The sequence below is a fragment of the Molothrus aeneus genome, chromosome 3 (assembly GCF_037042795.1).
Source record: "Molothrus aeneus isolate 106 chromosome 3, BPBGC_Maene_1.0, whole genome shotgun sequence".
Lineage (NCBI taxonomy): Eukaryota > Metazoa > Chordata > Aves > Passeriformes > Icteridae > Molothrus > Molothrus aeneus.
In genome coordinates this window covers 7,685,335-7,711,550 of record NC_089648.1, presented here as the reverse complement: position 1 = coordinate 7,711,550, position 26,216 = coordinate 7,685,335, and the positions used below count along the sequence as shown (strand labels likewise).

General features: G+C 43.9%; 2 protein-coding genes across 6 annotated transcripts in view; one reads left to right on the top strand and one right to left on the bottom strand.

Annotated features, from left to right (window-relative positions):
• The window catches only part of TMEM63A (transmembrane protein 63A), a 31,104-nt gene extending 22,379 nt beyond the window's left edge, over nucleotides 1-8,725 (bottom strand). For 2 of the 5 annotated variants that reach the window (XR_010783312.1, XM_066546208.1), the window contains exons 1-7: nucleotides 8,633-8,725; nucleotides 7,381-7,709; nucleotides 6,486-6,682; nucleotides 4,544-4,623; nucleotides 3,013-3,076; nucleotides 1,824-1,861; nucleotides 531-673 (exon numbers count right to left, since the gene is read on the bottom strand). Coding sequence is in view for 4 of the 5 variants with exons in the window: in XM_066546208.1 (XP_066402305.1) it covers nucleotides 531-673; nucleotides 1,824-1,861; nucleotides 3,013-3,076; nucleotides 4,544-4,623; nucleotides 6,486-6,671 (511 nt within the window). In the remaining variant the exon portion in view is untranslated. Of the gene's footprint in view, nucleotides 1-530; nucleotides 674-1,823; nucleotides 1,862-3,012; nucleotides 3,077-4,543; nucleotides 4,624-6,485; nucleotides 6,683-7,380; nucleotides 7,831-8,556; nucleotides 8,573-8,632 lie in introns of those variants that run through there. The other 3 variants (XM_066546210.1, XM_066546211.1, XM_066546209.1) reach the window with 3 other exon arrangements.
• A 13,844-nt stretch (nucleotides 8,726-22,569) lies between these two features.
• Nucleotides 22,570-26,216, top strand: LOC136555181 (left-right determination factor 2-like). The gene is made up of 4 exons (XM_066547775.1): nucleotides 22,570-22,813; nucleotides 23,696-23,933; nucleotides 24,704-24,943; nucleotides 25,898-26,216. The coding sequence occupies exons 1-4, from the start codon at nucleotides 22,570-22,572 to the stop codon at nucleotides 26,214-26,216; spliced, it is 1,041 nt and encodes a 346-aa protein (XP_066403872.1).

The following is a 26,216-nucleotide window of genomic DNA, read 5'->3' as shown; positions in this document are numbered from 1 at the left end:
CTAACTGCAGGCAGAGAGCAGAGTGAGAATATGTGAGAGGAACAACTCTGCAGACACCGAGGTCAGTGCAGAAGGAAGGGCAGGAGGTGCTCCAGGCACCAGAGCTGAGATTTCTCTGCAGCCCATGGTGCAGAACCATGGGGATGCAGAGATCCACCTGCAGCCCATGGAGAAGACCCACACTGGAGAAGGTGGATGCCTGAGGGGAGGCTGCAATCCTGTGGGAGGCCTGTGCTGGAGGAGGGTCTTGACAGACACCTGTGGACCCATGGAGAGAGGAGCCCATGCTGGAGCAGCTTTCCTGGTGGGACTTGTGACCCTGTGGGGTACTCATGTTGTGCATGAAGGACTGCACCCTGTAGAAGAGAGACTTATGGGGCAGCAGTTTGTGAAGATGGCATCCAGCCAGAGTCCACCCACTAGAATGGTTAAAAAACAACCTTATAAACTTAACCAAAATCAAAAATCCTAAAGAGTTTTTGCTATTATATAAAGAACTGTTCTAAGAACACAAAAGAATAAATTCTTACCAAGCAGATCACCTGAGAGATTGACAGGCAGTATCACACACACAGACAAAATGCTGATAGCAATCAGCAGGCAGATGATGTGACGCTGGAAGGCGAGGTAGTGGATGGCATCTTCCCCACACCTCTCGTGAATCTCATCATCACTGCATCAGCCAGAAAAGCACATGGTCAGATTAAGGAATCTTCTTGGGAGGGTTTATGAACACACATTAGATCCTCAGGCTACTCAGTGACATCCCCATTCCCATCAATCCCTACTGGCTTTCAAAATGGCTGTGTCCTTTCATGTGTAAATTCAGGTTCCAAAAGTGCGCTTTTCTTGTGCAATGCCACCATACAAAACTTAACACTAGGGAATTTATGGTTGAAACAATAATTTGAAAAGCAAATATGAATCCAAATTCTTTTGGACTAGAAGAGGACAAAGTCTTTTGCTGTGACCTCCTGCTTTATGCCAGTCACAAGCCTAGCTCTCCAAATTTAAGATTAGTGGCAGTATCCAGTCATCCCCATAAAGGCCCCCTGGGAGGCAAATTACAACAGAACCACCTCACTCTTACAACACTCAGCTAACAGGAGATAGAAAAGGTTTTGGAATGAACTCTCATCATCTCTCCACTGTCAGCAGATAAGATCACTAGAATAGGAGAACTTAAAAAAGGAATGAACTGAACTAGCAAAAATGGAGAAGGACAGGCTTAACCCCCACCCTTTCATATTTCAATGTATCCAAACTAGAAATTGATTTTTGAAGTCATGATCTACTAAGCCCCAAGAGACATAAAGAACACACATCACATGTCTAACATTCAGTTTCTGGGAAGCACTGGGATGGACTTTCCCTGGTTAGTCAATTCCAGCCCCAACCAAACCACCAGTTCTCCACAGAAACCCCTGCAGGGAAATCCCACTGCCTGCCTGGGGCCCTGCTGGCTTCAAACAGGGGAACACCCACGAGGTATTCTTTGGAGAGTAAAATCCTAGAGTGTAATTATTAGCTCTGAATCCATATAAATGCTATAGATTCACTCAGATTCACACACTGTCCCAAGATTGGGAAGTCCCTGGGCTTCTAGCAGGACAATTGTATCCTGAAAAAGTATTCCCATAAGTTGACCTTGTTTTCACATCCTTTTTTCAACCAACCAGAGGCACCTGTATCAGTGCTTGTATTAAAACTCTATCTACTCAAATGGGAAAATAACCCCCAAAACTTTGGAATGAAAACCACCTTTCTAAATTAAAAAAGATCAAAGCAAACCACAGCTCACTATTTCTGTTTCATATACTTACTGCATCCGAAAAGCAGCTGTAATCCAAGAACAAAACCCCTATAAATAAAATAAAATTTTAAAAAAGAAGTTTTTAGAAGCTGACATACAAAAAATAGAGTCTAATCTATCCAATTAAGATAAGTCTTTCTATTAAGACAATATCTTAGCTAAAAAGCTGGTAGCTTGTTGCTCTGAAATACGAGGGACTAACACAAGTTAATCAGTTAAATGCTTGTTAAAAACACTGCTGTGATTACATTCCAGGGAAGGCTTCTTATATAGGTTTACAAATCCCCCAATGAAACTGGATAGCAGAATTCACATCTCACTGAGCATCCCACAATGGTTCAAAAAAACCCCTTCTCTCTCAAAAGGGCTCCTCTTTCAAGTGAACATTATCCAACTAAATAGACACATGCTACTCCACAGCTAAAGTTGCTTGATGGTTTGAAAAAGATGGAATAAAGTACACAAATAGCAGAGCAATCCTGATCAACCACGAGTATGCTTTTGATGCTCATACAAATAATTAATTGCAATTAAGTTGATGCATGTATATATAAAATGTTGAAAACTTTGGATGCCACCACTGGACAACTGTTGCATGGCTCATTCTGAAGTTGCAACACAAAATTATAAGGGTGTACCAATTCAACAACTTCAGAAAGACCATGGAGGGAGCCAGTTATTGGCCAAAATATTACCCTCCACTTCAAACCATTTTGATTATTGAGAGTGCATAACATTATTATTAGCCTCACACTTGCATCCAGTTTCCTCAACACTGTGAGGAAAACAATGTACTGTGAAGAACAATTAGGTATTATTTGCAATGTGAACTCAATGTAAGTTTTTGAACTGTCGTCCCAGTACAAATTATCTACCAGTCTTTTTTTTTACTCTCCCCTCCCCCTTTGAAACACTAACATATAGTCCCTCTCTAAATTAAAAAAAACCAAAACAACAAATCAGACTTAGAAACAATGACACAAGATACTGGTTTTATGATATGGCAATAGTTGGTCAGGAAACAGAGATTATGCATGGTTCTATAAAAGCACAATGTTAACTATAAAAGTTAACAATGCATTATTAATTTTTGCATGGAGATGAACTTCCAGTTTAATGATGGTTCATTGAACTAGATGGAATGGCAGATTCCAGCAGATTCCATTCAGAAAGCATTATCAGAACTCTAGAATATTTACCTTATCATATTCAAGATCTTCAGGCACTGATGATGATGTTGACAACCGGTTATATCTTGATTCACTAAAACACATGAAATGATGCATTTAAGTATCTTTAACAACAGATGGTGGAGTTTTACAGAATTATTTCAACTTTAACAATTCTGACTAAGGGGTGTAGTACAAACACACTGTTTCACTTATGAAAGCTGTGGTTTTCACCCTGTAGCACGTGCCTAATTATAGTAACTTGTGTATGTCCCCTGTTGAACAGAGAGGACACACGAGCTCCTGACATGACAGCACAGCTGAGCTTGAAAGAAAATAACATTTTATTAGGATATTAAAGCCACAGTGATGTAACAGAATGCAACACAGGTTTGGGAGCCTAGCCAGGATTAGATTTGCAAACTAGCTTCCTGTTTGGATATTCCTCACTAGAAGACATGACTTCTTTCCCCTCCATTTTTCTTCCTTTGTGGTACAGCCACTGCTCACAACTTCTATTGGCAACTAAATCCCTGCAAAGGCACCTCCTCGCACAAACAGTCCTGTAGCAAGGCTAGAAACATTTAGAAACTCTGTAGCCCTCAAAAGCAGCAGAGTGCCTGTTTTCAGTTGGTTGCTAAAAAGAAATGTTGCAATGGTAATTACAGGAGGACACCTGTTAGATTCCTGGGTGTTCCTGGGTGTCTCTGTCATTTTGGCCAGCAGGCTCAGCTCACAGCCCAGCAGGACAAAAACAGAGGCTCCTGGGTGTCTGACTGCTCCAGCCTGCTGGTCCCATGTTTCCACAGCACCTTCATGACTGCTGCCTCAGCCAGCTGGATTAAAGCCTTCTCAGTTATTGCCCATTCTATTTTGCATCATCTATCTTTCACAACTGCCCATAGATTACACCTAAAACCAGGGTTTGAGCTCTTTCCAGTTGCTCAGTTGTGAATTTACCACCATTTGATTGCACCAGGAAGAGGCTTGCTGTTAAAGTTTTCCCACTTCACACACAGACAGTTTGGATTTTAAACATCCCAACATATCATGCTACATTAAAAAAAAAATCAAATGCTCATTTGAAATATTACCACAAATCAGTGAAGAATTTCAGAAACCTGCAAAAGTCAGTGTTTCTTTTTGAACTCTTGGGAGATTTTGTGGCAGGGGCTGTGCAGGGAGCTCTGGGAATACACTGGGCCTGAGCCAAGATAAACAGAATGGTTAATATCCCTCTGTAAAGAGGCACACTGCAAACAGCAGTGTGCAGCATGTCAGCAGACAAGCAGCCTCTTTCCTTCCCTCCACTTCCTTAACTCACAGCTGTAGGATGAAACCCATGGCAATGGAAACACAGAACTTATGGCTGAAACCACGGACAGTAACTCTCTGAGGGGGATGTATTCACACAAAGCAGTGTGAGGGCATTTTTAACAAACATGTGCAAGTGATTACAAGCATATTTAATTGATATAAATGCACCTAATATAAGCCACACTCACTGTACTTTCCTCCCTAAATGATTCAACAAGTCAGTCTGATTACATATCTTTTTTACCTTTCAACTTCTGACACCAGAGCAACACGACCATAGTCCCAGAACCTCTTTCTTATAATGGAAAACAGTAATATTAAAATCTAGAAAATAAAAAAGGAGATATTTAAAATATTTTTCCCATTTCAAAATAATCATTCTTAGGTGTGTAAGAACTGACCAAAAATGCTGTCCTAGCTCCTAAATCAATTATCATATGCCAGCCAACTCAGTGGTGGCCATGCTACAGACTAACCTGTCTGGGACCAAAGCTACCTATCTCTGATCTCTGCAATGTATTTTTTCTGCCCCCTGTATTTTCCTTTTTTGAAAGAGACAGAGAAAACAAGAAAAAAAGCTCCATCACTGAGTATTTCATAGCTTCATTTCTTTTTTTTTTTCTTCTAAACAAGTTCCTCTACAAAAAGCAATGAAGTGACAGGGCCTGTTTTCTATGCATATGCAACATACTCCCTCAATTTCTGGTTCCTCCTCCATCCCATGGAATTCCTTATTCTGAACAACCTGTTTGGCTGGAAAGTGGTGTGAGTGATATAATTTACTGGGATCAAATACTGACTGGCCAGCCAGGATACACAGCCAGTCCAGATTATCTCTGTGTCAAGATTACACAGCTCATTTCCACATTTCACAATTAATGCAACCTTCTCATGAGAGCCTTCCTCCTAACAGGGAGGATTCATTTAGATCTTCCTGCTTCACCTGGTCATTAAACTTGGTGCAGGCAGGAAAGTTCTCTAGATTCTTCATAACTCTGGTTGAAATTGGCTGTAGTATCCTATAGTTATTAGGCAGGACTGCCAGATAAAAATGGGAAGAGAATGAAAAATATAAACCTCACTTCCTTTGGAAACCAACCTAGAAATAACAGATCAGAAACCCATCAACAGGCAGTTACTAAAAGGATATGCAGTAAAAATGTCATGAAAATAAGAATACAGGAGCTGATAGATAATTTTCAGTACTTGATACTTGAAGAAAAGAGGAGTTTTCTGCACTGCATCCAACTCTCTACCTAACCCTGCTTGAGTGCAGAGTTCAACAGCAAGGAACTCAAAAGCAGACTCGGTGTCTTAAAATTGATCCACAGCTTTAAAAAAAGGCAAACACTTCAAGTGAATCTTATTAAATGCTGTGCCATTGGTGACACTGAGCTGTAAATGTTGTACATCCTCAGAAAATGGATTTATGGTAGCATACACCGAATCAACAGCAAAGAATGGCACTAAATAACTCTGAGGAATATCCTCTACATTCCTACAGAAGGGGCAGCTCAGAGCACAGCTACTTTAAGTTTCTTTACAGCAGATTTCTAGAACTCAGAAACTGTTATCCTTTTTGTCTATTTTACTACCATGGACCCTTTCCTCAGGCCAGTTTGCAGGTCTGCAGCCCTTTTTCTGGTGGCTGAAGGCCACCTAGACCAAGCTTACAAAAATAACCACAAGTTTTATTGCAGTTTCAGGCCTGTCCTGGAGCAACTAATCATATTCCATCTTTTCTCAGGAAATCTAATTTTAAAAAGCTGTTTTTTCAAAAGGCAATACAGTGTGGAAAAATTTCCCAACTGAGTTAGTAATGGTGTCCCCTTCCTGAAAATGTACCCAGTACTTAAACACAAATGTTCTTGCAGTTAAGGTAAAACATGAAAAATTGAGCTGCAAGCACAAAATTCACTGTCCCCACAAACAGATCCTGTAAAACTGCACTCTCCCTACATCTACACATCCAACATGCAGTGGCACCACCATCCCATCTGTATGCAAACATTTACCAACACTTGAAAAGCACTTTGATGTTCCCAGGATGGCCTCAACTCATTTCTTATTCTGAACATTCTCAGAAACCAAATTCCAACCCGATAAATAAGAGGAATCAGAGAACAATCTCACTTTTGAGAAGGTCAGAAGTACTTTCAATAAAAGAAATAGAAAACTGGGCTTACAAAAAAGAAGGTGACATCAAGCAGCAGGACAGTTGGGATTCCACCAAAGGTCACTCCTTGGAGCACTGTGCTGCCCTGGGCAGTGCTGTAGCAGTAAGTCTCATTTGTTCTGTTGAAAGGATCACTCCTATTCCCAAAGATGCCTAGATGAGAATGTCCAAAACCCAGAAAATAGAAAGGGTTCATTTTTTCTATCCCTTTAAAAGATAAAAAGGGAAAAAAAAGAAAAGAAAAAGTGAAACAAACTTGTGAAAAGCCTGGTTGGTACTTGTGAGATATACTAATATCATAAGTATAAAAAGTGGAGGAAGATGCAACCAGAAAACTACTTTGGGAAAGAGGGTGCCTTTGGCAATCTCTTCCTTTCATATGTGAAATGTCTTGCAATAACTGGCAGGTTCAGCTACCAGCAGTGCCTAGACAAGAATTCCAGACATCTAGTGAACCACATTCTCTTACAGAGATCTGAGGAAAACTGCAGAAGATGCCTCACAAAAAAACCCCTTCCCTGTCAATTAATCCATAACATCTAACTACATATTCCAGCCTGGACTGTGATTCTAGGGATCACACAGGGTATTACATATTCCAATAACAGCAGTTTGAAAATTTTGTTCCTAGTTGATGAGCACGTGTGAATGCAGCAGCTTGTGAACTTTGTATTTAAATGTCAAAGCCTTGAGATCATTAACAAATTCACCTAATTCCACAGAAAAGAACCACTACACAAATACACATGTTCCTTTCTGTTCTTGGAATATTGGGCGATTTTCCTTTTGCAAAATAATTCTACTGAAAGGCCAGCACAGCTGGCCAGTTATTGTATGTCACAAACAAGGAAGAACAAAGAGTATTTCTCAGAGAACACACATCTGCCTCATTTTAGTCAACTGACCTGATCAGATAACGTAGTACCATACAAGAATGCACGAGATTTGGCTATTGATACAAAGTTCTTTTTATCAGTGCAGGCAATTGCTCGTTTATTTTGGGGCTTTCCACTTCAAACATTTCCTTTCTTGGATCTTATTTACTTGCTGATTCCCAAGTACTGCTTCATGCAGAACACACTTCTGACTGATAAATTCACAGAGAAACCACTCCTCAAAAAAAAACCTCAATCCTTCAAAAGCAAATATTCTAGGTCCTCATCACACAGGTCCAGGGACATTACTTTCGGGATGTTTTGCCTCTAACAGGAATGCACGTGTCTCTGACGAGATGCTGAAAACGAAACAACAAAAAATACTAATAACTAAATATTCTCCTTTTAAACAGCGGGAAAACAGCATGGAGAGCACTCCTCCCAAAACAGCATTTGCTAAGTGTTGGGCAGCGCCACATGGTGAGGAAGAAACTTTGTCTCAGCTGATGTGTTTCATCATGGGGAGAAAAAAAAAAAAAAAAAAAAAAAAAGAGAGAAAGAAAAAAACCCCAACAACGCCCATAAAAGTTGTGCCGTGACTCTATCCTTGCTTCCTACGGACTGAAACTTAGCGCTGCCGGAAAAGAGAAGCGTTTTTGAGGAGCCTTGGGGAATCTTCAGCACAAACCCGCACGCTAAACTCCAAGCAACACACTGGAGTTTATCAGACGCTGCTTCCAACCCTCGAAAGCTGCTCTTTTTAAACAAGCCGGCTGCCAGGCAGATAAAGAGCAGGGGAAGAGCTCCCACGGGTGGGGCTGCGCCGCAGGAGCCCGGGGAGCCCCGGGCGGGCTCCGGCAACGGGAACCGGGTCCCGTGTGGCCCCGGGAGCCCCCGGCGCTCCCGGCTCCGGCAGGGACGTGGAGCCGCGGCGGGCGGCACCGGCTTCCTCAGGAGCACATTGGGAAGCGCCAGGCTCGCCCCGGGAGGAGGGAGCGAATCCCTCCGATCCAGAGTAGGGTACTCTGAGCCAGAGGAGGCGCAGCTGCCCGCGGGGAGGGGGCTCAGAGCCCCGCGGGGAGGGTTCGCCGCTCCCGGCGCTGCCCGCCCCGACCCCGCTGAGGGGGGATCCCGCTGAGGAGGGGCCGCACTCACCTCGCCCACTCCCCTCCCCGCACGGCGCCGCTCTCTCCCTCCCTCCCTTACCTGCGCCGGGGCGGCCTCTCCTACCCCCGCCCTTCCCTTCTCTGCCTTTCCCTTCCCTGCCCTCCCGCCCCGTCACCTCACGGGCGGTCCCGAAATCCCCGACGCGGCCCTGGAGTTACGAGCGCCGGCAACAAGTCCCGGCGTCTGCGCGTGCGCGCGCGGTCCGCCGTCCGCTCTCCCCCCAGAGGCCGCTCCGGCCGGGACTGTACCACCCCTGCCGGGACAGGGCCGCTCCGGCCGGGACAGTGCCACCCCTGCCGGGATAGTGCCACCCCTGACGGGACAGTGCCACTCCAGCCGGGACAGTGCCACCCTTGCCCGGACAGTGCCGCTCCGGCCGGGACAGTGCCACCCCTGCCGGGACAGTGCGGTCCCTGCGCCTCCCTGAGGGAGCGGACCCTCAGATAAGCGAGGGAAAGCTGCTGCTATTGTCCAGCCTGCAGTGAAGGCTCCGGGGAGGCCTTCTAGCGCCTACCGGTGTCTAAAAGCAGAAGCGAACAGAGCGTTTTAGAGCACGGGAAATAAAACAGTCCCCAAGAAATGTGAGATAGGATTTCCAGAGAGACTCCACGATTTCAGGTCTGGTAAAGTGGGCAAGCATGCAGGTGGAAGTGGAGCAGGCCATACACTGAGATCATAGAATCATGGAATGGAGTGGTTTGGGAGGGACCTGAAATATCATCGATTTTCAATCATTATCATCCATTTCCAACCCCCCACCGTGGGCAGGGACACCTTCCACCAGACCAGGTTGCTCAGAGCTCCATCCAACCTGATCTTGAACACTTCCAGGAATGGGATATCCACAGCTCCTCTGGGCAACCTCTTCACCCTCAGAGTAAAGAATTTTTTCCTGTTACCTAATCTAAACCTACCCTCTTTCATTTGAACCCATTCCCCCTTGTCCTATCACTACATGCCCTTGTAACAGTTCCTCTATGCCCATGTAGAAATGGGCATAGAGCTCTCCTGGAGCCCCCTTCAGGTACTGGAAGGTGCTCTAAGGTCTCCCAGGAGCTTTTCTCCAGGCTGAACAATCCCAGCTCTCTCATCCTGTCTTTGTAGGAGAGGTGCTCCAGCCCTTTGAGCAGCTTCATGGTCCCCTCTGGACTCACTCTGACAGGCCCACATCTTTTTTATGCTGGGGGCCCCAGAACGAGACTCAGCATTCAGGGTGGGGTCTCACAAGGGCAGAGTAGGGAGGGGAGAATCACCCTCACTTACCTGCTGGCCAAACCTCTTTTGACAGGTAGCTCTGAAATAAATGAATAAATAATGGTAGTAGCATGAACGTTCCATGAAATATGCATAGCCCCTTGTGTCCACACACAACTCATATGCTGTGAATTGGAAAAAACCCCGAGACCTTGGGAGTTTAGGTTGATGAGTCTGTGACAGAGCTGGGATAAGACCAAATCCCAGATATCTACAAGGACATCCTATCCTTTAAGGGGTTCATTGCTTCCAGACAACAGGCCAGAAACACTGTACAGCATCTCCCTGCCTTCCACCTCTTCTCTACACTTTATTGTAGTGTTCCCTCCTCAGCCATTTGATACCCAGCATTGCCAACCATCCTCATCCTCCTGTGCCTTCATCCTTTGCTCCTGACTGGCAGGACTGACCTCAGTGAGCAGCAGGCATATGAGGAAGAAGAAGATTATGGTAATGATGAAAATGTGACTGTTCAGAGGGAACCAGGGACCACTTGCCTTCAAAGGTTTGCAGTCTCATGGATGAAGCAGCAGTGATGTCTTAGAACAGCAACCCACTCTAAAACCAAGCAAAAATAATCAGGGCATTGCAAAGTTTAGTCTGATGTTACATTGATCAAAACCTTGGTTATCTGCTGACTTTTATGTTTAAAAAGAATTAATGTCCCAGCTGCCAAGAAGCCACTATCTACTCCATCTGACAGTCCTGATCCTGCCTCTCCATCTTTAACTCCTTGTATTCCCATATGTTCAGACGCCATGGATGACTTAGGGCCCTGCATGCATGGCTGCTGTCCTGCTCCCTGCCACTTTATTCACCCACAGTTGTTTTACTCTGCCAAATCCCCGCTTCCCTTTTCAGGAGTGCCTGCTCAGTGGACAGCAGCATCTGGCTGTACGTGTGCTATCTGCCTTCTCCCACTTCATCCCACAAAAAGGACAAAGTCCTGGTCATCTGCAGTCACTGAGAGACATTTCAAGACACAATTTCATCACTTACCTAGCAGATGCATTGTAGATAATCTGTGATTTTTAAATTGGCTGTAATAATTATGCTAGTTAGAAAATAGCATTAAAGTTCTCAGCTCAGAGTGGTTCAGATTCACTGCTGGAATAAAGAAATCCCACTATTGTTGAACAATGTTAGTTTTACCTTTAAGCACTCTCTCTCCTCTCTAGGGCTGTGTTGGTGGGAAAGTTGTTTGGCATGAGTGTTGTAGAGTTATGTCCATCCTGTCTTTTCTGGAACAACTCTTCCTGTGGACAACTTATTTCAAAACAGGATTTCACAGTGGAATAATTGTAATTACTTTCTTTTAAATTAAGTAGATCTACCATGTAGGTGAAGCCTCAGTGTATGCTTGCAGCTTTTCCACTTCTAGGACCAAAATCTGCTTGGGTGGTTTTCTCACTGATTTCCTAAGCTGTTCATACTCTTGATTCTTGCCAGGTTTTTCAAAATTAGGAAGGCCTTACTCTGGTTAGATTATCTTACTCTGTAGTGTAAAATAGGTAATTTTCAGTGATCTCAACATTGTAGTCTTGACATTCTTCAGTGTGATGACTTTTGCCTAGCTGCAAAATAATTTTTCCCTCTCTCTCTCTCACAAGAATAACATTAAGCTTTTGTCATTTGTTTTTGTTCTTCCTCTGTCTAGACAGGCTCTTTAGCTAAGTGGTGTGATTTTGTTTATCTCTAATTTCAACAGCAGAGTCACATTTCCCTCCTCCCTACCTCTTGTAAATAGGGTTTTGTTTACCACTGTCTGTTCTTTTGGTGACAAAAGCCACATACTGTCATTAGTTCACAAACGTTTAATTATGTTGCTAGAGCAGATGGAAAACCACCCTCAGGACCTAGGGAGCAGGTCAAGAGACTCTGAAATCCTTCCATCTTTCTTTTATTTTGCATCCTCCATATCCACTTCAACAGCTCTTTAGCACCAGGTTGAACAAGTGTGCAGGGTATTTACACTTCCACGTGTGACTCTTCCCTTACTTTATTAAATGACCTTATGGCTGGAGAGCTCCCTTGTCACTTTAGTTTGATTTATCACAGCAGGATGTCCCTTGATGGGTGAATTCCCAAGAGGACTTCAAGGGTCTCTGGAGGTGAGTAGCAGGTGGCCTGAGCTTTGCCATGCATGGCAACTCTCGCCGTGGTTTCTTCTCTCTGAAGAAGCTCATCAGCCCAGCTTGCTGGTCCCTACTTATCTGCCTATTCAAATATACCTTAATGGATTTAATTCAGGCTTCCAGCCTGGCAGCCCTTTGCTAGCTTTTAATCTTTGCCTTCATCTGGCAACCTGTTTATGAGCCTCAGTGCATCACAGGACACGGTGTGGGCATTGTGGGATTTTCCTTTGAAAGGTCTGAGCATTAAAATGTTTATAATATAGACAAACAAGTAGAAAAATCTAGACAAATACACGGATTTAAATGTCCTAATACAAATCAGCAAGCAGCAAGTCATGATTTAAATTGACAATTTACCCTTCTTTTCTCTTTATTCTTTTTAATTGTTTTTGGCATGTTGCTTCCCATTCATAGGTAATATGTTGACTTTCAAGGTAGAAATTGTCTTGCATTCAAGTTGGAATGTATTTTTATTAATCAATACAACAGATTATTATACAACATATTTAACCAAATATATCTAGTGATATATGATAGAAATTTGCTTTTCTTTTCTTTTACATTTTATGTCAGATAGGAAATGGTGAATGTAGCCTTGGTATTGATGCTTGAGCATGATTCATTTTTCTTGTCATCTTCATCAAGTTATACTTGGGTGAAAACTGGAATTTTCTTAAAACACACAGGAAACTGCAGTCTGAAATAGCAATGCTGAAAAGTACAGGAGGAAAAAGTAGGCTTATTGCCACACACTTTGCATAAACTTGATTTATGAAGTGGTGAATCCATGAGCTTCCTCATCATACCTCTGGGCAGGGTGAGGTTTTAAACCTTGGTTTCTTTGGAGTAGTTGCAGGTGTGGAGAAATCCTTGCTGATATTGTTAGGTCTATTGTTAGCCTGTCACAACGCAACCACTGTTGGTGTGACACACCTTGGTACAAAACTAGGGCAGGGTGGCCTGCAACATGGGTGACTTCATTGTTTCCTGAATTTACACATTATCTTAATGCTTATCCATGCATTAACTCCATGTGGATGGAACCTGAAGGGACTTAATTCATAGGTGGCACAGCACTAACTATAATTAGGGCAGCTGCCTGAGAGGGAGAGGGAGATGGAGAAACCATCTGGCACAATCTGGTCTGTCCCACTGAAAAGGAGATCACCTGGCCATGTGAACCATTGGATTCATCAGGCACCAGGTGTGCTTGTTACCAGTATGAAATATCAAACCACTCTGAGCTTGTAAATTTTTCCCATTCCCAGGTACAGCACACATTAGTTTTCCTGAACAACTCCAGTGTCCTCAAGAGCCTCTGTACTCCACAAGTGTCCTCACTGCACACAGTGACTCCCATTGCAACAGTACTGAGACGAGCTCTGGACAGATTTTAGCATCCTTGCCTCTGGTTCTGCTTTTCCTGGAGCACAGAGATGAGTAGTTGTCTGTGCAGGAGCCACAAAATGCTCTAGGAGTTCTTGCAGTCTAAACCATTGGTGAGTCAATTCAGCTGGGTTTGCAGCAGCCTTGGATTGAGAGTAAACTTTTGTGAAACAAGCTCTGAAACCCGGGTATTAATCCAAATAGGTCAGAAGAGGAACACTAGTTTTTCTCTTTTTATTCTTTCTTTCCAAACACCACACAGTTTGACAGCTTTGAAGAAACTACTCATGGTTGATCTGCTGTATCCACACTCTCTATCTGTAGAGAGTCCAGTGAGATTCCCAGCTTTTAAACATAAGAACCATGTTCCAGGGCCTTGGCACAACACTTCCTGGTTTACTGGCTTGATTTCCCTTAAAATGTCAGCATCAAACATGCTGCTTGATAAATTTATAAATTAAAATAATCTTTATAAATTTATAGATTAAATAGTTTTTAAAGGACTTCTATAATGAGCAGTCTTTTTTTTTTTTTCTGTTAGGCAAGAATTCCCCCTTCCCACTTCTGGATTTACAGATGAAAAGAATTCAGTGTCCAAACTGTGAGGATTTCAAAGAGCTGGCAAGGTCTGAGTTACAATTTCCACAGCAGCAGCAGCAACTTGGCTCCTTTGCAGACAGGGGGCCACTAATGACAGCAGGATGATCCTGGTGAGCCCAAGCAGGGGGTCAGGTGCCAGGGATGCAAGGGGCAAGTGGCTGGGGTGACTTGGTGTCAGGATGCAAAGTGGCTTAAGCAGGAAGATGTGAAGAGCTCTGGCCATGGCAAACAGCCACAACCAAGGGCAGCGAGGCTTTTCCAGCAAGGAAGCTCCTGAATCCAGGGGAGCATGGCTTTGGTAGAGTGTGACTGGAAGTAGTGGGGAGCAGCAGCATCCAGCCAGTTCCAAGTGCATGACTGCTGCCTGAGGATCCTCACTGTGTGCTTTCTGCACCTCCACTTTAGAGAAGCAGAGTTGCCTAAATCTGTCCATTCCTTAGTGTGTGATTTCCTGTTGGACATATTATCACCATACTTTCTGATTTTTCCATTCTTTTCCCTTCCTGTCCACTCTTTCCTACCTCTTTATGTAGTATTTTATTTCTTCCCCCTATTCATCCTTTCTCATATTTCCTTTCCTGTGATTCTTTTACTCTCTCTAAATCACTTTCTTTTCTTTCTGCTTCATCTTTCTCCTTTCAAATGTATGCAAGGGATATAAAGGTATTTCCTCACATCTCTTCCAGCTGGACTTGGCATGTTTGACATTGCCTCATGAGTGGGAGTGTGGCCTAAGATGTATGAAAAGGGAAAGTAATGCAGTCCCTGCAAGCTGAGCAGCTTAGAAACACAGGTGATCTATGGATCAATGGAGAACTTTCTTCCCTGTAACAGATGGCTTGTTTTACTAAGATACTTTAAGTACAGTAATTATTAGAGTCTATAGCTGATGAGAGTTTTGTTGGTAGAAGCTGTGGTGCCTTTGAAAATCAGCTTATTTATTTTGGTGTCTAAATATGGACTTGAAAATTTTGGCCAAGGCAATTTTCTCAAGGTCTTAATCCTGACTCAGGGACAGAACTGGGAAAAGAACCCAGATGTTTTCAGCTCTCCTTTCCTACTGTTTCAGTAAAACACTTGTTTATATTTAGATTTACTGGAGTAGATATTTATATATTCAGGTTATGTATCAGTTAATGATAGAGTGAGTGGTCAGAATTAATCTGGGAGAAGTTAAGAGCAGGTTCTGTAAAGTGGCATGGTTTCTGGAATGAGATGACCTCCAGGATGGAAGAAAGGATCAGTGTTACAAGGGATCACCCAGGCAAACTATTCCTGCCTTCACAACATGGTGCACTTTCCTTTCACTCCCTGTCTGGGTCAGTTCCTGGGGCTGTACAGCACAGCTCAGAGAGCAGGTGCTGCATGCAGACCCCTGGCATGAACAGAACTGAGGTTTAGGGCCCCAAATTGCCAACTGCCCTGGGCAACAGTGAGCCAGGGTGATTGGGATTCATTTGGAACCATAGTTCCTGTGAAGATGAAAAGAGTTTCATACATCAATGTAAGAACTTGAACTTATTATTCAAATGATCATAGTGAGAGCATTGCTCAGTGGACATGAAAATGTGTTAAGGGACCAGTTCCCATCCACTCAGGAAACAAGACAACTGTGTTCTGTTACTGCTGTTGTTTGTAGATCAGTTTCAAGGCAACCCAAGCAACAGTATATTTTCATGTCCTATTATGAATCACAGCACTTTCTCATTTAGGACAGCAAGTGTTCAACAGTTTACCAGCCTGGGAACACGGTGGAGTCCAGAGGTATGCTTTCTTACCACAAGGGACTGAAAACAAATCAAACAATGAAGCTTTCAAAGAGTTTTAAGAGCCAATTTTCCAAGTCTGCTTCACATAATGATTTTCAGATTCCTCCCATTGGATTTGCAGAAATTGAACTTCCTTGAGAACATTGTTTTCCTGTAGTCTGCCTTAGAAGTTTTCCAACAGATCTGATCAAAATGATCAAGCATTTCAAATTAATTCTCAGGTCATCTATATCTCTGCTTAAATTGCAGTAATTATTTCTAGTTTTGCTGTCACAAGGTAAAATATTCCTTGCTCTGTTTTATAATCAAAGCAGAGAAAAGGGACTAAGCACCCAAGTTTTGCTCAATGAGAAATAGACTCTAAATTCCTTCTTGTACCTTTGAAAAATCTTCTCCACATGTATGATTTGTCAAAAGATGCTGAATTCTGCACTGGCAACTGCTAAAGCTAAGAGCCATGCTGCATAGATAAAATAAATTTTAGTCACCATATCTTTAGTTATTCAGCCTAGAAAGCTGACAGATGCCAGCTTCAAATGCATGGCATTTCCTCCAGAATCACATGTCAAAGCCAAAATTAAGGTTCAGAATTGCATTGGTTGCCCTGTGGAAATGTTGGCCATTCCTGGATAAATGGTTTTGAATAAGCAAATGGTAAGGTAAGAAAAGGAAAAAAAAAGAAAAAACTCAAACAACTGAAGCTTGTGTTTCACGCTTTAAGTGACCTGACCAAGTGTGGCTAAATTCCCTTTTAAAATCAAATGAACATGATGCATCTCCCATGGTGCTGCAGTATGAATGCTAAAAGGATTAAAACTGGCCAGGTCACAGAGCTTTATTTTTTACTCTTTTAAGGGCCATGTTATATCCGAGGCCTTATATGCCTTCTTTACATAGATATGAGTGCATGGCAGGAAATTACATAATTTCCTGTGCCATGAAGTAAAATACCTTTAACTGTTCTGTTTTGGAGTCAAATACACAAAAACCCAGTCATTTTTTTCAGTTCTTTTCTTGTGAATTCTTTTAAATTAAATAGTAATAATATTCAAAAATATTAGAAATCAATACCATGACAATATAAATATTTAAGTGAAAACAGCTGTGTAGTAACTTCTTGACTAGGAGCAGTCTATCCACACACCCTTCTTTTTGAACATTGTAGCATTATTTGAAAACAAAAAAAATTAGGGGGCTATTTTGGTATTTGTTACTGTGCAATTCTCAAAGGTGTAACAAACTACTCAATCTAGACAGAAGGGGAATGGAATGAAGAGGATGAATAATAAATCACCACTAACAGTAACCAGCTCAATAGATTTTTAAAAATGAGTTAATGATTTGAAATTTTATTAACAGATCTAAAATCTTTTAAAATGCATTTCAAATAATCTACAAGCCTTTAAGACCATTCTCTGAACATTCTCTGCATCAGCACTATGAAGACTCTGAATAAAGGTTCCTGCAAAAATTCAATGCCATGCTTACAGCCTCTTTCTGTTTCAAAAGAATGAACATCAAGCATCAGGATGAGGGAGTATAGTCTGATCCAGATCATCATTTTCAAGATGGTTTTGTACCTCTCGAAACTTCCTGCTTCCAGCCATGTTCTCCCTGTATGAGCCCAGCTCACCCAAAACCCAGACAAGTAGGCCTGGAGCTGTTGCTGGGCCCATTCAGAATTCTACCTCACCATCCTTTTGATCACAGCCCCAGTGTGCTCTTAACATCAGGGACAAAAGCCATGTGCAGGTAATTATTTTTGAAACTGAATACATCAATCAGTACAATCTAGGTCCCATGGGGTAAAACCCACCGACATGCAATAGCCCCAGAGTCACTTCTGCAGCAGATGTTACAGATGGAAAACAACCAGGTGAGTAGTAGTTCAGCTCATTTTCCTGTTGTTGCAGGTATCTTTTTGCCAATCAGCAGATTTGTTTAGGCACTGCCCAAGCTAATTTTGAATAGCTCAGTGAGGACTAGCAGAAGCCTTTGGGCAGCTGCTCCTCCCTCTGTCTGATGTACCAGATCAGAGAAGTCTAAACTGTCAATTCTGTCTTGTCATCTGTGTGTGTGTGTTATCACTTAATTTTGCCTTCTACAACATTTCATTGGGTTTTGTAATTTTCTGTGCAAGTAACAGGCATTTTTAGAGTTTTTTGTGCTCCACTAACAAATTACTGTTTTGCACAACAGCTCAGAAGTTGCTTTTTAGGTCTCACTCATCTAGTCCTTTCATCTTTAGTTTTGGCCTGCAGAAAAAAAAAAATATTTTCCAGCAAAGTCAGTAATGCAAATTATTCAACTTGCATTAACACATACTTCATAATCTTTCTGTCTTTACAACTTCTCCTGGCAATAGAAATAAATTACAGCTGCTAGAATATATTGTTATTCTTTCTCTATCTGAGTTGGGGAAAAGTGATTCATTTTCTCTCTTTCTTAGCAAAAGAGGACACTCTGTTCAGTGAAGCAAAACTTATTAGAGCTAAAATTAACTGGAGGAAATACAATCCATGATTAAGCCAGGTTACTTAGTGCCACAGATGCAGTATGAAGAGTATTCCAACAGTATTAGCATGACAGGAAAATGGGGACATCACAGGTTTTGGAATGCCAATTGCCACACAAACTTGGCACAGAATCAGTAAAGGCTATGGGACACTGAATCTGCACAATAAGGCAGAAGAAACTTTAAAAAAAAAGCTGATAAACTTCTACACCATAAATACAGTGGCAAGGGAAAAGCAGCATTTTAACTAGGCTGATAAATGGGCTCTGATTAGAAATTAAGTGATGCTCCTACAAAATTCAGCCATTTCTCAGTAATTAGGGCATTCCTTAATGAAGTGGACTGTGGTGTAAAGCAAGCAATTCAGGGCTGTATGCTTATTTATCTGATTCAACTGCATTAACTAAATGTCAGTGTTTTTGCCAGCAGCCTATGCTGCAGCCATCAGAGCCGTGACGAGTCCTGCTTCCCCAGCTAACAAACAAGGAACAGACTGGGGCAGTGGGGAGGAAACTGCTGAAGGCATAGAAAATGCTGTATTTAAACAGTTGTGTTTGCTTTTCTGTTAAAAAAAAAATCTTGAAGATCTCCTTTCTGCCAGAACACAGGCACTTTGCAAACACTGCCGGCACAAACCCCTGCGAGCCAGCCAGCTGACATCAGCTGACCGAGGACATGGGGGGACTTTGGACATTTTATCCATTCCTCCTCCTCAGACAGACTGCCTTTTGTCCTGGCCATCTGACCAAAACAAGCTCATGAGTAAAAGCAGAAGCTGCCTATGGAAGATGTGCTTATGTCAGTGCAATCAGGGATACACAGCACCAGGAGGGAAGGACCCAACAGGATGTGATGTCTCAGATATTTCCTTTGGAGATGGCCAGTTCAGTCTGGCCTGTACTGCTGATGAGGAAAAACAGTCTCATGTCCTTGCCTAGATTAAAGGATAATTTCTCTATAGCTCAAGCAGGTGATAGTTTGGAGCACAAAAGTTGCTACTGCAACTGGCTCCTTGGCAGGAGAGTAAACACTAAGGACTGAGGCTGAGGTTGCAGCATCTTTGGAATGAGATCTGTGCACTCAGAGCAACCACAATTCATCTCAGACATGGGACAGGAAGTTCTATTTCCCAGAGTCAGGTTAGCCAGAGCTCACAACACTGATCCAAAGTCCCTTTTATGACTTTGCACCCACTGGAAGGAGAAGGGAATGCATGAGAGGCAGGTAAGTCAGGTAATACCTGATTGAGCACAAAGCCTTTTGGCACAAAAATAACAAGGCAACAAATCCCAGCCATCAGAAAGATCGACACAGCTGCATTGAGTGGCTCTGCTGTTTTCAGTCTAGCCCTGGGAGACACCCAGATGTCTTGTGTTATCAGGCCTTACCTTCTGGAAAATTTTCCATGCCAGATACTTGCAGAGCAAGCTTAGGCCATAGGGAGCAAACTCCAGGGAGCTGTACTGGCCCACAGAAGTTGCCTTTCACATCACTCAAGCAAGGGCTGTTTTAATATGGGCCCAGCTGTAATACAAAAGGGTTATGTCCATGGCAATTGAAATCTGCAAAAGTTTAATATTCGGACCCTCAATACTTCAAATACATTTCAAACATTCTTGTTTCCCAGGATAATAGCTACATAATTAGGGCAGGCCTTTCACACTTTCTCTTTGATCCCACTGGATTTATTTACCAAAAGTCATTGCACGGATGTGCCCAGCAAATGTCTTACAGAAGTGCTTGCAACAAAATTAAAAGCTTAAATATAGAGATTCTCTCTCCACTAAGTACTGGCTTTTATTAGAACTGGGAGTTGCTCATACTTCACCCCTTGCAGCCTCTTTGAATCCTCTGTTTGACATTTCAAAAGTGCCATGCAGGCTCTAATACACATTACACAGAAAGAGCTATTATAAAATTCCTGACTTTTTCTTGTTTGCACGACAAAGGGGGAATGGCAAATCCTCCAATTGGACCAGATAATCACTCTCCTGTGAAAAGCCTCCAATATACATCCTCTGTTTTCTTCTTAGCTGAGCTTCAAGTGTGTTTGGTCAATAATTTTATTTTGGGTGTGAAGCCCATAAATCACCTTCCAATACACATTGGACAGTGGAGAGCCCTGGTGGATTTGGCATCAGCCGCAGGGGAAATCACATCCTGATACAGGAAAGTTGGGTGCTGCTGGAGCAATCAGACATTTTCGTTTCATGTTGTCATGGTCTTTTGAAGAACACTCACTGCAGAGTAGGACCACTCTCCGGGGCAAAGACTAATTGGATGGATAAATAATTATGGGATTGTGTCTTCTGACACAAGAGAGAGACCATTACAAATCCTTGGACTGCAGTTTTATCCAGGTGACCGTATAAACCTAACAAATTCCCTGCTGGAACTGAGCTGGCCAACATTTAGAGAGCCCATGTGCAGAAAGCTTTGTCAGCCATCTGAACATTGCCCAGGTGGTTTCCAGGCCTCTGACACAGCCCATTGTGTGACCAGCTCTCTTGCCCCAGCCTCTAGGAATCACTAATGTGCCATTTGGCTGGAGAGACAGTCCTGAGGGAGGAGCTGGGTATATGGAGCTTTCCTAGAGGGATGAGGGAAATCACAAAGCTTTCAGGAAAAACCTTCCCTTTTATTCACAGGAGTGTTTGACATGAGCTGAACTTGAAGCAGACAAATGAAGTGGATATTTTTCACTGCTGTTTGTGTCTTGGGAATGGATGTATTTTGAAGTAATATACAAATGCATGTCTAAAATTCATCTCTGGAGAAAGATGCTACACAAAGTGCAGGATTAAAGAATGCACTGCCTTGGGCCATGCACAGGCTGTTACTTTGTAGTCTGTTCCATTTTCCTCTTAAAACTCAATTTAGCTAAATAAGGTGCCCTTTTAACATCTAACAGAGGCTTTATCATGCTTAAGAAGACAAGTTTCTTAAAAGGTTGTAAAGACAAAGTGAGCAGTAACAGAAGTGTTGAGTGGGGCTCTTTCAGACGGCTTTATTGCCTTCCCCCGAGTACAAAACAGGCTGCCTCCCTCAGCTGACACTTGTTTTAATGAGGGATGAGCCACAAAGGGGTGATTTTGTACAAGTTCATTACATCCATCCTCCAGCCAGACTGTCCTCAGGGCACACCATTCAGCCTGGGCACTGGGTGAAACTGGACCAATTTAGAATCATTTACAGAGGCATATAAAATCCAAAGGGCCTTTGATGCTGAAGACATTTGTCTGTAGGCTCAGGTATGTGGCTGCTGGAGAGGATGAGAGTCTGCCCCAGGTGCCATGCTCCTTCATGCTTTTATCAATCACATTTTATTTCTCCAATTCTATTCTCATCGGATTGGTGCCAAAAATAGATTTCCACACCTTATGCCAGCAAAGGCTGGGGAAGAAAAGAGTTTCCAGTTTAAATGTTACAAGGTAAACATCCAACCTCCTCACCCCAGCCTTCAGATCAGCTTCACTCTCCAGAGCCAGTGCTCTATTGTGGCTGTTAACAGCATTCAAAATACTGATATTCTTCATCCATGCTGGGGAACAGTGCAGTGGTTTCTCATGTTCACTGAGAAGTGATTTGCCTTTACATAAAGCCCTCTTCTTCTAGGCATGAGTATTATGAAACCCCCAGGAACCCATAAAGAGTGATGGGGAGTTTTTCTAACATGTCACACCGGTATATCTTCCACCTTCTGTGATTCAGAAGCAGCATAAAACCCATAAATCATTCAACTGCTGTGACTCACTGCCCTGATTCATACACTTGATACAAATATTCAGAGATCAAAGTGGAACCTAACCCCCCACCCCAAAGATTAAAATGATTTTTCAATGCTTGCCATAAAAATGGACTTCCAGCTGAAGCTAAAGCTTCTCCTGGTTGTTATTGGCAAGTTCTCTGCAGTAAAGATTGATGCTGCCTCTAGGAATCATATGGTGTAGCACATAAAGCAATGCATTCTGCAGTTGTGCTTTCTCCCCAGCAGGGCTGAGCAGGGGACACCCATTGCTCAGGGGGCTTCTGGGCAAATATTTACAGGGAATTAAAAAAGAAAAAAGGAAATTTCTTCCCCGTGATGGAATCTAGGAGCCCCCTAAACCCTCTTGTATTAACTTTGCAGTGGATGAAGGTGTTAAACTGGCATGTGTCTACCAACAGGGGAGTGATCCTTTTAAGTCCTTCGCTTCGTCCCCACTTGTGAAATTTGTTGTGCCAGTGGGACGAGGCTGGCTATAAAACCCCAGCACCGGGGACCTCCACCCAGCTCGGGCAGGCTGCCAGCACATCTCTGCCGAGAGTAGCCCCGGGGAGATCCCCCCCTTCATCTCTGCCGGGCAGGGAGCTGCTTCTCTGGGGGAGGAGGATGGACCTGAGGTGTGCCTGGATGCTCTGCGTGCTCTGCCTCGTCCTCACCGCCCGAGCCTTTACCCAGCAACGCTTCAAGGAGGCGGTGCTGAAGCAGCTGGGGCTGTCCGAGGTCCCTAAACTTCATTCGAGAGACTTGGCGGATGTGGTTATCCCAGAGCACGTCAAGAACAAGTACATGTCCATGCTGAAGCGGCAGAGGGTGAAGCGCCGAGCCCTGCCGAGCCTGGCTGGCATCCTCAGGGGCATCCCGGGACACACAGGTAAGGTTTCTGCTGCTGGCAGCATCCCAAGCATCCCAAGCATCCTGCTGCTGCCAGGGGAATCTGCCAGGGCTGGCAGCAGCATGGGCAGAGGCAAACCCCCGAGGGGAAAGGGGAATGAGGGTCGGGTTTGGCTCCAGAGCTCAGCTGGGCAGAGGAGGAGCGTGCGACAGCATCGAAAAGATTAACAAAGCACCCTTTGCACCTGGAGAGGGAGTCCCGCAGTCCTTCCAAAGGACAGGATGCTGCTGGAGCTTGATAGAAGCCTTGGTACCCTGGGAACAGTCTGGGCAGGCAGGGGGGAGTAAAAAAGTGCAAGCCAAGGGTTTGGGTGAAATCTACAGCAAGTCCTCTAATAGGAATCACACCTCTTGGAGAATGTTTCACTCCTGCTCATCTCTTTTTTGTTTAGTTTTTTTTTTTTTTCAGAAAAAATTACCAAGGAGGAAAAATAGCCATACAGATACAATAATGGCTGTACAAGGGCACTTAGAGCTTATTGTGCTTTCAAAAGACATACACAGCACCCTGGGCAGCAAATGAAAATACTTTTTCATTCCAAGTGGTAGAGTTTCCTGATTTCATGCCCAGCACTGGCACAGAGGTGCACACTTTTTGAGGTCTGCTCAATTTGGCGTCATGTTATGCCAGAGATTTAGTTCTTCCAAGCTGCCGAGGCTCAGACATAGGAGAATAATTAGGGCATTTGCAAGACATTGATTCAAGTATGCATTAGAAAAGGTGTGTTTAGTGGCTGTCTCTGCGACTGGGAGCATGGAAGGAGTGTTTGCGATGATAATCGTGCATGAAATGTGGCAGTTTTCCCAGCAGGGTGACAGTGACAGGCCATCCTTCTTGTCCCCAACTGCACAGGTATGACAGGGGAAGTCCTCCACTCCGACACAACCACGCGCCAGAAGCTGATGTTCGACATGGAGGGTAGAATACCCAAAAACAGCGAAGTCACGATGGCTGAGCTGAAACTCTTCAAAAAGCCTGTGGACAGAGCCAGCCTGCCTGCCAGGCAGTCCCACAGGCCCGTCTCCAACGCCAGAGTCAGCGTGTACTGGGTGCAGCAGCAGCACGATGGCACCAACAGCACCTCCCTGATAGATTCCAGGTGAGAAAGGGGCCTCTGCTGGAGTTACAGAGTTTGGGTCCTCTGGGGTGCATTTGGGCATCGTGTGGTTGTGCCTCAGCTCAGTCTGATGGGGTCTACATCTGTACAACCGTGTTACATGGCCTCTAAACCCACAATGAGCTTTTAAGAGCAGATATCATGCTGAGATGGCAATATATGATGATTCTTTGAAATAATCTATTAAATGATGTCATTTGCTGCTACATCTTTCTCTCTAAAATGCCCCACCTAGTTCAATTCTGTGCCACTAATTCAAGTGGGTTACTGGCTGCTGGTCTTCTTTCCACTGGCCATTTTATTAGCTGGCTTAAACAAGTAAATGATGCAAAAATCATCTGACTCTGTAGTGGTGAGCTCTGTGGAAGTTTTGCAACCCTTGAAGGCAGAACTAGACTGGACTGGAAACTTATGGCCCTAGTGCAGCTCAGACAGGAGCAGGTGGGAGCCTGGTGTTTACCAAGTGTTGTCACCAATACTGAGGCTGCACATGACCCTGCACCACCTAAATTTTTGTATGAGCATTTAGAGAGGGTTTGTTTTTTTTCCTGACCCTTCAGTGTCTGTTAGATCTGCATTTGTCTTTTTGAGGTGACAATTAACTGCTGTGGGTGCTTGCCCAGAGCAAAAATGATCGTGTACTTAAGGCATGTGACAACCTACAGGAAGTGAATTATCCTGCTGCAATAACAGCGCTGCGAGCCCGGGATTTATCTCATGGGCTTTTCTAATGCCAAGCCCTTGTCATGCAGGCTGGTTCCTATTCGTGAGTCGGGCTGGAAGAGCTTTGATGTGACCCAGGCCGTGCATTACTGGCTGCGAAGCAAGGGGCGGGAGCCGATGCTCCTGGAGGTGCGGATCGAAGGGGAGAGGCTGGGCAGCCACGCCTCGGAAATGGCCAAAGCCGTGCGCTTCACCTCGCAGGACCCCAGGGACAAAGCCCTGGGCAAGCCCGAGCTGGTGCTCTACACCCTCAACTTGGATGACTACGGGTATGTAGGAAACCTAAAGCTGTACTGCCTGTGAAAAACGCCAATCACTTGGTTTTAAAATTTTAAAAGTTTAATAGCAATAAAAGGGTTATAAAAAATAGTAATACAATTAGAGTAATAATAATTTGGACAAATTGAATTAGGACAATATGAGACTAAATACAAAGAATTACGGACATCTGGGTACCTCTTTCTGGGCAGCAGGAGCCTGAAAAAGGACCCACGTTAACAGAGGATTAACCCTTAAAAGCAGCAGCCTGTTGCATATTCATACACTTCATCCATGATGCATAAATTCCGTTCAAACACAGGATTCTGTCTGGTCAGTGTCAACTTCTTCCTCTGAATCCTGACAGCGCCTTCGAGGCAGGAAGAAGTTGGTTTCTTCTGATAAGAGGGCAATCAATTCTTCTTCTCTGAAAGATTGAGGTGTCCTGTGGTTGCTATCTTGCTGCAAGTCCTTTCTTTAAAAAAAAAGTATCTTACATAGCATAGTTTCTATTTTAACATTTTTATAACGTAAAAGTATATTTAACAAACTACTTAAGAGAATTAATACAGCATTACTTTCTAACACAACACATACAATATTCATTTTAATATTTTCGAAAAGCAAATCCTAAAATACGCATTTTTTCACACTGCCTCTGGTGTAATTTTGTCCTTGAATTACTGGGGGGTGGGGGAGAGGGCAAACCCCAAATTACTGGGGCGGGGAGGAGGGTAGGCAGCTCTTACCCTTACCAGTGTCCACCAGCTGTGAATGGAGTAGTTAGAAAGCTGCTGCTGAATCTCACCTCTCCTCTTCCCATATCTGCTGTCTGAATACTCAAACCAACCCTGAGCAGGTTCCATGTCTCAGAGCCCACCTATGCTGTCAGCAGCAAGGATGATTTCTCCCACTCCCCAGTTTCCAGTTGCAGCACCCATTCCTGTTTCTTCTTTGGTATCCAGGAGCTCCGGGGACTGCAGGGAGGAGGCGGTGCTGGGGAAATCCACCTGCTGCCGGCAGAAGCACTACATCAGCCTGCGGGATCTGCCCTGGGTGCTGGAGCCGGCGGGCTTCCAGGCGTTCCGCTGCTCCGGGAGCTGCCTGCAGCCGCCGCGCCGCCCCGGCTCCGGGCAGCGCTCCTGCGCCGTGGCCGCCAGCTCGGCGCTGCCCATCATCTACCTCGTCAAGAGGGGCAACCACACCGAGGTCGAGGCGGCCGAGTTCCCCAACATGATCGTGGAGAGGTGCAGCTGTGTCGCGGACGGTGTGGCGCTGGTGTGA